The following is a 12,222-nucleotide window of genomic DNA, read 5'->3' as shown; positions in this document are numbered from 1 at the left end:
GCATTCACCATTGCCTACCTAAGTTTCATACTCCATCCAACATCCAAATTGATATTTTTTAAAACACAAATTTGCAGATGCTTTTCTTGTACAAGAATGCTTTAATGGTCTCCTGTCGCTTAAAAGATAAAATACAAAATTCTTAACATTGCTACTCAACCCTGCGTGATCTGGCTTCTGCTTACTTCTCTATCCTCATTTTGCAGCATTCCTCCTTTCTCACTTCTATCCACTACAAAGTCTTCTTCAGTGTTTTTAACTTACCTCATTGTGTCCAACACCAGGCCTTCACCAAACTGTTCATTCATTCCGTACATATTTATTAAAGGCCTGTGTATTTGCAAGGTGTTCTTATAAGTACTGCAGGTAAAACAGTGATAAAAAGTGACATATATTTTTCTGGAGCTTTTATTTTAGTCAGATAAACAGACAGTAAACAAAATAAACCCCAAGTAAAATCTCAGGTGGTGGTAAGTGTGTCAAAATTTAAGCAGGGAATGGGGCTAGGGAATGTTAGGATTGTTGCAATTTAGACAGGGAGAAAATCTCAGTGAGAAGGTGTTATTTGAAGAAAGACCTAAAGGAAGTGAGGGAACAAGTAGTGTGGACATGTAGAGGAAGAACAGTCCAACAAGAAACAGCAAGTATAAAGGTCCTGAGGTGGAAATAGGCCTAGCATGGTGAGTATCAAAAAGGAAGTCAATGTGTCTAGAATGGAAGTGAAAGAAAGGAAATAGACCTGCATTCTCTCTGCTGTTTTCAACCAGAGATCTGTACTATTTTTTTAAACCTGACTGATCTTAGAGAGAGAGAGAGAGACAGAGAGAGAGAGTGTGTGTGTGTGTGTGTGTGTGTGTGTGTGTGTATGTGTGTGTGAAGTCTTCAGGGAAAGATACACCATAAATTGCATATAAGTTAGTTATTTATCAAAGAAACTAAATTGAATGATGTTTTTAAGAATGCTGAAATCATGCCAGTTGCTTATGGGAAGGGGTAGCTCTACCTAATTTTTTTTTTTTTTTCCTTGATTGTCGATGTTCAGACATGACCCTGTTAAAATGAAAGCCAGCCCCGGTCCCATTTACCTTTTAAATCTCATCTTCAACTCTCCTTCTGCCTTCTGCTTCACTTCCACACTGGCACTCTGGTGCTTGACGCACACTCCTGTCTCAGGCCCTGACCTTCACTGTGTCCTCTCCCTGGAACACTCCTTTCCAGGTATGCACATGGCTTCCTTAAATTGCCCTTAAGTCATCTTCTTTATGGTATCTGCCAACCATCCTTTAAAACTTTTAACCCTACTCCCATTCCCCGTCTCATACTTCTTTTTTCCCTTTTCCATAACAACTACCAATTTGTAACCTGTTATATAATTTATTTATTATGTTTATTGTTAATTTCTCCCAGCTAGAATGCAGACTTCACGAGGGCAGGGATTCTGTCTGTTTTGTGCCTGCCATGGAGTAGGTGATCAATAACTATGAAATGAATAAATTAATGCATCGTGTATGTGTGTCACATTTGTTTCATAGGCTTGTGTGGGTACTTTTGCTGTTCTGTGATTTGTCTTGTAGCAGCAAGAAACTTGTTCAGAGCAGTTACGAAGCCAACTGTGTGGTTGGAAGAACATTTAAGCAGCAGAATACTGTTAAGTAGTAGTCTATCCACTTAGCTTGTGATTCATCAGTATGCCATCATTATTCAGACCTTGAGCTGTCTAGACTGTTAACCTGAATAGCATCTCCCACACTCCTAATAATGCCTTCCTCAAAATTGGAGCTTGCCTGGGCAAAAATTCATCTTTGTCTTCCTACCATTTTATTCCTGTTGCCCACATATAATGGGTTATTTCAGTGTTACATCTCATTGACTGAATATTTAGAATACCTGTCTGGCAAATATTAAAAGACTAGATTCAGTTTAAATTCAAAATTTCTTCAGTCTTAATCTAGTATTGATATGTTTACTTTGTGCTTAATTATAAATTTGGTTCATTGACCTCCCCAATCAAATATATAGTACCACTTACTAGCTTTATAACCTGAGACAAATGACTAAATCTCTCTAGGCCTGTTTGTTTATGTGGATGATCATATTACCTACCCCACAAGGGTATTGTGAGTATTGAATGAGTTGATCAGAGGTGTTTGGCCCCGTAGTGAGTTCTTAATAATATTAACTCAATGATGATGACACTTCTGCTACTGATGTTAGCTGCTAGTAGTAAAAACACTGGTAGAGGCTTTTGCTCCAAATTGAAGCTGGGAAAGCATAGATAATGGCTTATCCCTGTAATTTCAGTTCTTTGGGAGGCCAAGATGGGAGGATCAGTTGAGGCCAGGAGTTTAAGGTTGCAGTGAGCTATGGTCAGACCACTGCTCTTCAGCCTAGGTGGCAGAGTGAAACCCTCTCTTAAAAAATAAAAAGGCGAAGGTAGTGGGAAAGTCAGAGGTCTTTCTCCCTTTGACTTGTGATAGGAATGCTGGTTAATCAGGAAGATATTCTTAAGAACCACCTTTATATATGGCTTTGTATGATTCAGGGATTTTTTAAGAGACCTAAGGACCAGGGCGTGGTGACTACAAATGTATTCACCAATACTTATAGATCGTAAGGTAATAATCACAAACACCTGCATGAAAATGAGAAGATTTGTTTTAGGGTATAACAATAATATGTGTGTTCTGATGTATTCATTTTTATAGCTTTATAAACATCTTTTCTATAATACTGTTTTCCTGTTGATAGGTTGTGTGTAGCTTTCTGTTTTGTCTTTCTTGAGTCCATGCTAAAGTTTGTCTGGATAGATAGTATGTATAGTTATATACCTGTTAGTCAAATTATGAGTTGTGTAACTATTTTACTTTACTAAATATTTCCAGATTGTTTATAAAAGAAGTTGTGACAGGCCGGGCATGGTGGCTCACACCTGTAATCCCAGCACTTTGGGAGGCTGAGGTGGGCAGATCAGGAGGTCAGGAGATAGAGACCATCCTGGCTAACTCGGTGAAACCCCTTCTCTACTAAAAATACAAAAAATTAGCCGGGCCTGGTGGCAGGCGCCTGTGGTCCCAGCTACTCGGGAGGCTGAGGCAGGAGAATGGCCTGAACCCTGGAGTTGGAGCTTGCAGTGAGCCGAGATCGAGCCACTGCACACCAGCCTGGGTGACAAGGTGAGACTCCATCTCAAAAAAAAAAAAAAAGGGGGCCGGGCGCGGTGGCTCACGCCTATAATCCCAGCACTTTGGGAGGCCGAGGCAGTCGGATCACGAGGTCAGGAGATCGAGACCATCCTGGCTAACACGGTGAAACCCCGTCTCTACTAAAAATACAAAAAATTATCTGGGCGTGGTGGTGGGCGCCTGTAGTCCCAGCTACTTGGGAGGCTGAGGCAGGAGAATGGCGTGAACCCGGGAGGCAGAGCTTGTAGTGAGCCGAGATTGTGCCACTGCACTCCAGCCTGGACAACAGAGCGAGACTCCGTCTCAAAACAAACAAACAAAAAAGAAGTTGTGACAATTTATACTCCTGCCAGTAGTATATAGGGTTCCAGATAACGTACATCTTTACTAATATTTTAGATTATAAGATTTTTAGGTTTTTGAAATATTATCTTACTGTGATTTTAGCATTTCTCTGATCAGACTAGGTATCTTTTCATAAATTTATAAGTCATTCATGTTTCCCCTTCTTTTAATTATCTGTTCATATCTTCAGCCCATTTTAGTTGGGTTTCCCTTTTTCTTATTTAGTTGTCAAAATTATTTCTAAAGTCTGGAAGCTAATCTTTTGTCATTTTTGTGAAACCAATATTAAGATTTTGAACTTCTGCTTCTTGATATTTCTTCTTCAGCATTTGTTCTTTTCTAGTTGTCTGTCTGTTAATAGTTGTACACATAAGACTCCACAAGAGGGCATAACCAAAGCTTAAATTTGTCAGGATTTCCTTTCCTGTTGAAATTATACTGTATTTTCAAGTTAAATTAGAGGTGATTTAGTGTATATCTCTTTTTGTAGTAAAAAGTGAGGTCTGTAGATGCAGAGTATTAAAGGTTGGAAATAAAGAGAACCAGTCTGGCATTTTTGCTGGTAAGTAAAATCATGAAGAATTGGCCCTAAACACAACAATATTGTAGAGTTTAATAATTTTCTACTTGGGTACTTAATTCCTCAACGTATGTAACCATATTGCTAGGTGATGTTGAAATTGGAGTTCTGAGGACCAACCAACCAACGGAAATATCCACCACAACCAAGTTAATGTCAAGACAGTGTTTGTCTCTGTGTGAGGAAGGACTTTAAAAAAAAAAATTAATGCCCATCAAAATTGTCCTAAGTAGGTCATAAGTATGTGGGCTTCCTATTCACTGGTAGCATTCATGCAGATTGTGAATGAGCACTAACAATCTTAGCATTTTAGGGCTAGGATGTGTCTAAAGATCCTCTTACTGGCCGGGCGCAGTGGCTCACACCTGTAATCCCAGCACTTTGGGAATCCGAGGCGTGTGGATCACGAGGTCAGGAGATTGAGACTACGCTGGCTAACATGGTGAAACCCTGTCTCTACTAAAAATACAAAAAAAATTAGCCAGGCGTGGTGGTGGGCGCCTGTAGTCCCAGCTACTTGGGAGGCTGAGGCAGGAGAATCCCTTGAACCTGGCAGGCGGAGGTTGCAGTGAGCGGAGATCGTGCCACTGCATTTTAGCCTGGGAGAGAAGAGTGTGACTCTGTCTGGGAAAAAAAAAAAAAAGAAAAGAAAAAGAAAACAAAAAAAAGGTCCTCTTATTTAAGCCATTCTTAGTAGCTGAAGAAACGGATGTAGATGGTTTAGTCAAGATAGTTTGTGGTAGAATCTAGATGTTTTCCTTTAAGCCAACGGGACTTCTAGCTTGTCACATTTGTTCTGTTGGAAGTGGGAGTAGGGATAAGGAAAATTATGAGGTAGGATTTCTGCATTAGCAAGGAGGAACCTCTCAGATATTTTCTAATTCTGCAGTAGGTTGTTTGATTCTGATTATACCTGGGTGTCCCATCTTGGTTTCCCCAGCACATTAAGATTACCTTTATAGTGTTTGTCACAAATGCCATACCATTTGTTAACATGACACTCTCCATGTCATTGACTGTTCCCTATATATCTCTGTTACTGGCCCGAAATAGGTACTCAATAAATATTTTACTGTATGAGTGAATGCCTGTTAATAGAAAAAAAGAAGCAGTAAAGGGAAGACTAGGGAAGAACAGAACCTCTATAGGAAAGTTACCTAGGAGATTCTCAGAGTAAGAGAAAGTATTTAAAAGAAGAGAACTGTGAAGTAGATGGGGTTATATTTGAAATAAATGCCATTCAATTGTTGTTATAATTTGCACATAAAAAATAATGATTAGTAGCATGAGTTCTAATACAGTCTTTACCATTTAGAAACCATGAGTTTGTGCAAGTTTAAACTGTGTTTCAATTTACTTGTCTATAAAGTGGAATTCGTTATGGTACATTATTCATGCAGTATGTATGTATATATGTATATGTTGTGTGTGTATATATTAGCTAGAAAGTGTTTGTCACCTATGGCCAGTATGTAAGATTAACAATTGTGATTCTTACATTTTCTTGGTAGTATTAGTGTTGGGGGCAGTGAAATGTTGTTGGACTTCATTTATTAATTTTTTTTAAAGATAAAGTTAGGCCAGGTTATTTCTGAATAAACTATTATTAGTACTAGAAGGAAAATATTGGAATTTCTCTAATGCTTAGCTGTAAATAAGTTTATTTGTAATTATTTGTATAAAATTAAAGGAAATAAACTTAGATAACCTGAAATCTTAGATAATAATGATAATCTGAATCTTGGGATGACAGTCTCTGTATCCCTTTTAATTTGAATTTAAAGCAAATAATTTTAGGGAACTTCTACAGTTCCATTTAGAATCAGGCAATTCTGAGGCTTTTTGGGAGAGGTAGTGCCGAAGGGATCTTTAATCTTACTAGCAAATTTCTATTATGGTCTTCATTTATAAAAATTCCCATGTATTTATTTTGTAACTAATCTTGCCAGTAAACTAAAGAATTGATGTCTTTTCATGTTTTTATCAAGGTCCTTGAGATTTGACAGGTAGAGGATTTTTTAATGGAATGAATGAGACAAAATAGGTTTTAATTTTCTTTAGTAGTGTTTTGTCCTTTCGTTTATAAAGGAAAAACTGGGTTCCTTTTAATAATTTAGATCCCTGTGCTGTTACCACGTCAAAGGAAGCAGTGAATGACGGAAGCCACAGTTGAGGCAGTCAGTGGAAACACAGAAACAAGGGCACAGACAGTGGGAACATCCACTGAAACTCTAAAAGTGAATGTGAATTTATTCCCTGACTGAACTTGGAAGATGAGTATGTCTGGATATACCACCCACTCGCAGATGCAATTATACTGACAATTGAGAGACAGAGGGAGGAAATACTATACATCTGTTTTAATTATTATGATCCTTAGGGACATACTGGCCTGTTGGCCTTGTGCCTATGTAATTTCTGATAATGTTTTCTTCGGATTATTGTTATCTATAAAACTTTGTGATTATGTGGAAAGATTAAAGTACATTATAGTATTAAGTTACATTTCTGCTTTTTTTTTTTTTTTTTTTTTTTAATTTTAGACTTGGGAAGATCCCGGTGAAAAAGATAAGAGCACGAACTGCTTTGGAGATAATGATCCTATTGATGTTTGTGAAATAGGCTCAAAGGTTTGTTTTATAGACTGTATTAATTCTAACATGAGTTTTGGTTTATTCATGCCATAAAATTTCGTTTTAGCCTCTAGTTCTTCAGCTCTTCAGAGTTCAAGCCTGTTGATTTCTGTGTTATCAGTCCCTCTTTTTATCTTCACTTTCTTGTCTTAAACCAGGGGTTGGTAAATTATAGCCCTGTAACAAGTCAAAGCCAGCCTAACACCTGTTTTTATAAGTAACACAGGTATGCCCGTTCATGTACATACTGTCTGTGACTGCTTTTATACTACAACAGCAGAGTTGAGGTGTTGTAGCAGAGATTGTATGGTCTACAAAGCCTTTTATTATTATTTTATTATTTTATATCTACCATCTGACCCTGTATGGAAAAATTTGCCAAGTCCTGTCTTCACCTTCCTTGCCTATTGTTTAGATGGAAACTTCAATTCTCATGAAAGTCATCTGATACTTTTTCTGTCTCTGTGTGCCTGCTTCCAGGTTGCCACATCCTACTGAGTAAAAACAAAATCCACAATTTCAGAAATTGATGCTACCCATCAATCCTTCTATATGTCTTTGGTTAGTTCTTTCTCTATTTTCTACTACATTTATTGTTACTATTTCTTGTTCTCTGCAGACATTCAACTCTTCCCCGTTTTTTCTCACTCCTAGAATAACATCTTATCTTTAATCGTGTAGAGCTCAGAAACCAGCATGTAAAAAGTCTCAATGTGGTTTAAATGTCGGTTCATGGCCTTTGCCCACTTTTTAATTTTTTTTTTTTCTTGTTGAGTTGTTTGAGTTGTCTTAGTCCTTTGTTGGAGGCATAATTTGCAGATATTTTCTCCCATTCTGTAGGCTGTTTACTTTGTTGATTATTTCTTTTGCTATGCAGAAGCTTTTTAGTTTAAGTCCCATTTGTCTGTTTTTGTTTTCATTGCATTTGCTTTTGGGGTCTTCATCATAAATTCTTTGCCTAGGCGATATCCAGAGAGTTTTTCCTAGATTTTCTTTGGGAATTTTTATAGTTTCAGATCTTAACATTTAAGTTTTTAATCCATCTTGAGTTAATTTTTGTATGTGGTGAGAGGTAGGGGTCCAGTTTCATTCTTCAGCCTATGGCTAGCCAGTTTTCCCAGTACCATTTATTGAATAGAGTCTCCTTTCCCCCTTTTTTTTTTTTTTTTTGTTATTTGTTGAAGATCAGTTGGTTATAGGTATGTGACTTCATGTATTTGTTCTCTGTTTTGTTCCATTGATCTATGTGTTTATTTTTGTACCAGTACCATGTTTATTTTTATACCAGTACTACAGGTATGTGGTATAATTTGTTGCTGAGTAATGTGATACCTCCAGATTTGTTCTTTTTGCTTAGGATTGCTTTGACTGTTCTGGCTTTTGTTTGGTTCCATATAAACATTAGGATTGTTTTTGCCTAATGCTGTGAAGAAATGATATTGGTAATTTGCTAGGAATTACATTGAATCTCCAGATTGCTTTGAGCAATATTGGCATTTTAAGAATATTGATTCTTCCAGTCCATGAGCATGGGATGTTTTTCTCTCTGATTGTATCATCTATGATTTCTTTCATCAGTGTTTTGTAGTTCTTGCAGAGATCTTTTACCCACTTGATTAAATGTATTCCTGGGTAATGTGTGTGTGTGTGTATGCGTGTGTGTGTGGCTGTTGCAAATGAGATTTTTTTGTTTGGTTCTCAGCTTGAATGTTAATTGGTGTGTAGAAATACTATTAATTTTTATATAGAGATATTGTATCCTTAAACTTTATTGAAGTTGTTTATCAAGTCTAGGAGTCTTTTGGAGAAGGCTTTAGGGTTTCCTATATACACTGTCATGCCATTAGTGAACAGAGAGAATTTGACTTCCTCTTTTCCAATTTAGATACCTTCTATTTCCTTCTCTTGGCTGATTGGTCTGACTAGGACTTCCAGTACTGTGTTGGATGGGAGTGGTGAGACTGAACATCCTTGTCTTATTCTGATTCTTAGGGGAGATGCTTTCAACTTTTTCACATTTGATATGATGTTGGTTATAGGTTTGTCATAGACGGCTCTTATTATTTTGAGGTATGTTCCTTCAGTGCCTAGTTTGTTGAAGGTTTTTATCATGACAGAATGTTGGATTTTATCACATGCTTTTTCTATATCTATTGAGATGATCATATGGTTTTTATTCTTAGTTTTCTTTATGTGGTGAATCCCATTTATTGGTTTGTATATGTTCAACCATCCTTGAATTCCTGGAATAAACCCTACTTGATCATGATGAATTGTGTTACCTTTTTAATGTGCTTTTAAAGGACACAAGAGCACCAGTGGAGCGTTGAAGCCTCCCACTATTGTATTGCTCAGTTTTCTTAGGTTTAGTGGTAGTTGTTTTATGAATCTGGGTGCTCTGATGTTGCATGCATGTATATTTAGGATAGACCTTGATGACTGTGTGCCTTGGTGATATTCATCTTGCATAGTATCTCTCAAGTGTTCTCTGAATTTCTTGTATCTGGGTGAAGAATATGGAACACTTCATGAATATGCGTATCATCCTTGCATCTTATAGCCAGAGCAGTTTATTCCTTTGGTTAATAAGACCTGAAATAATATTTACTGAATATGAAATAAATATATGATTACCATCTAAAGAATAGTTCTTTGTTAGTGGTATGCTCCTTTCTTTCATGCCTGGCTATGAGATGAGTGGTTGAATCAGCTGTAAGAAACATAGTGGTAGGAAGTCTCTTTTAACACCACATTGTTAATAGGCAGAGGGAAAGAAGCAGAGTCCTGGAAGTTGGTAACAGACTTAGAACCACAGATATAGAAAACTTTAATGTTGTAAGTCCCTTGAGGGATTTTTGTATTGCTTATTCAGTGTCTAAGAAAACTAAATGTTATACTTTGAGCATAGATTTGTTGAATTGATTTGGATTGAATTGAAGTGTGGTGGTTTTGTAAGAATTCTACCATTTATTCCTAAGCATCTTTTTTGGTTTGATTGAGTTTTCCTTTCTAGTTTTTAACAGTGTTACAGCAAAACAGTGCTTTGTTTGAAATAAAACTGTGCCTTTCTGTTGCATGTGAAGTCAAAGGGTGTGTCTCGTTGAGGCAACTTGGTAAATCTGCTGGGCATGCTTCCTTGCTTGCTTTATAACCCATACATGTCTTACCTGTTCTTATATTGTTTGAAATTTTAAAGTAAATTTTGTGAATAAAAATAGATAAAATAATTTAGAATGTGCTTTTTTTTTTTTTTTTTTTTTTTTTTTGAGACAGAAGTCTCACTCTGTCGCCCAGGCTGGAGTGCAGTGGCATGATCTTGGCTCACTGCAAGCTCCGCCTCCCGAGTTCATGGCATTCTCCAGCTTTAGCCTCCGAAGTAGCTGGGACTGTAGGCGCCTGCTACCATGCCCAGCCAATTTTTTGTATTTTTAGTAGAGAAGCGGTTTCACCGTAGTAGCCAGAGTGGTCTCGAACTCCTGACCTCGATCCACCTGCCTCAGCCTCCCAAAATGCTGGGATTACAGGCGTGAGCCACCGCGCCCGGCCTAGAATGTGGTTTTTAGAAGCTATATGTGATTTCCAGGAATTCTGATACCCTGCTGCCAGAGTCATCTACAGGATTTCTCAACTTTGACACTATTGATATTACAGATGGATAATTCTTTATGAGAGAGGACTGTCCTCTGAAGCATCCCTTGCCATTTCCTAGGAGATGCTAGTAATACCTCCTCCCCAGTTGTGACAACCCAAAATGGATATTGCCAGATATCCCCTAGAGGGCAACATTGGCTTTGGTTGAGACCCTCTCATCCAGTGTATCTAGTGTGTTAACCAGTATAGCCGACTTTAAACTGGCAATTATGTGATAACTTCAAATTTGAACATTTTTGTTTTATAAAGGATCTTACATGTCTTTTGGTCCAATATACCATACCCTCCCGAAGCCTTCTGTTCTCCAGGCTTTTTATTCTAGTTGTTTATCTGACAGTTTCTAGATTATTTTCCACTCTGGTTACTTTTCACTAGATCATCTCTGTTGATGCCCCTGTTAGATTGGAGCAATCTGGGCTCAGTGGCTTATGCTAGTAATCCCAGCACTTTGGGAGGCAAGCTAAGAGGATCTCTTGAACCCAAGAGTTCAGGACCAGCCTGGGCCACATGGTAAGACTGAGTCTCAAAAAAATAATAATAAATAAATAGAATGGCATACTACCACAGCTAAACGCCCCTCTCTAAATATGATCCAGCCTGTATAAGTTAGCAATTACATACGCAGTTGTAAAATTTTTCTATGGAGTACTTTATTTTTTGATGTATATTCAGAGCTGCAAATATCGTCCATATCTTTATAATCACTTGTTGTATGTTCCTTTTGGACTTGAGAATCTAGAATTTAAGCAGCCAGAGTCCATACTTGAGGACATGTATCAGAAATACTTTGTGATTGCAGCTGGTAAGAAGCATGCCGGAGGGCGGGGACTGGGAAAGGAACAGACAGTATTTCAGACAATGGAGACCTCAACTGTAGAGGGAAATTCTTTGTTTATAATGTCTTTTCCCGTGGATAGTGTTGTCATTATATTTCCTCCACAGATGTAGCTTTAGCTATTAACCCCTGGAGGCATGCAAAAAGAGCAGCTGAGCTAATCACACAGTGGCTTCTGTGAGTTGGTGCCAGTGTCAGTTCAGAGGAGCCCATATAAGTCTGCACATCTCCCATTTTCCATCTCCAGAGACATCTTTCTGTAGTTTTTCAAGTAGGAGTCTAATTTTGTAGTGGAAGCAGCTTAGTTGTTTACCTGTAATTTGCAGACTAAGAAAGATGAAACTTCTTTTTCTATTAAGAAATAGAAAAGCAGGTTAAGAAATCAGAGGTTTGGTGTTTTTTTTAAGAATGCTATAAACAATGGTTACATGCCCTTTTATAGAATTAGATCACTGTAGGAAATAACATATAAAGTATCCCTCAGAAAATCTACTTCCTTGTCTTTGATCCTTTAAGATACATATACTTCATGAGGCACATACTTTTCAAAAAAAAATTTCTCCTAGCATTTTTGTTTACTGAGAATGGTAAGGGGAAAAATGAATGATTTCCTTTAGGAACCCAAACCTTAATACTGATGCTTATAGTAAAGTACTAGTCTGTAAACCATTGTTTGAGGTACTCTATATGGATTATCTCATTTTATTCTTAAAACTGCTACCTTGTGAAACAGGTATTTTTATTTTCAAATTTAATATAAAATTATATTCCAAAGAAGTTAAGTAATTTCCCCAAACTTACATTGCTAGTAAGTTGGCAGAATTGGGATTGAATTCCAGGTATCTTGTCCTGGAGCCTGTGTTCCTAGTCTCTATACCAGGGGTGTCCAATCTTTTGGCTTCCCTGGGCCACATTGGAAAAATAATTGTCTTGGGCCACACATAAAATATACTAACACTAACAATAACTGATGAGCTAAAAAATAAATAAATAAAA

At 37.4% G+C, this 12,222-nt stretch overlaps 1 protein-coding gene across 7 annotated transcripts in view; it reads left to right on the top strand.

Annotated features, from left to right (window-relative positions):
- Positions 1-12,222, top strand: part of PPA2 (inorganic pyrophosphatase 2) — a 125,142-nt gene that overhangs the window by 48,011 nt on the left and 64,909 nt on the right. For all 7 annotated transcript variants that reach the window (XM_074040254.1, XM_074040255.1, XM_045392717.2 and 4 more), the window contains one exon: positions 6,651-6,737. In XM_074040254.1, the coding sequence (XP_073896355.1) occupies positions 6,651-6,737 (87 nt within the window). The remainder of the gene's footprint in view (positions 1-6,650; positions 6,738-12,222) is intronic.

This window comes from Macaca fascicularis, chromosome 5, assembly GCF_037993035.2.
Source record: "Macaca fascicularis isolate 582-1 chromosome 5, T2T-MFA8v1.1".
NCBI lineage: Eukaryota > Metazoa > Chordata > Mammalia > Primates > Cercopithecidae > Macaca > Macaca fascicularis.
This window is presented reverse-complemented; position numbering and strand designations above follow the sequence as displayed.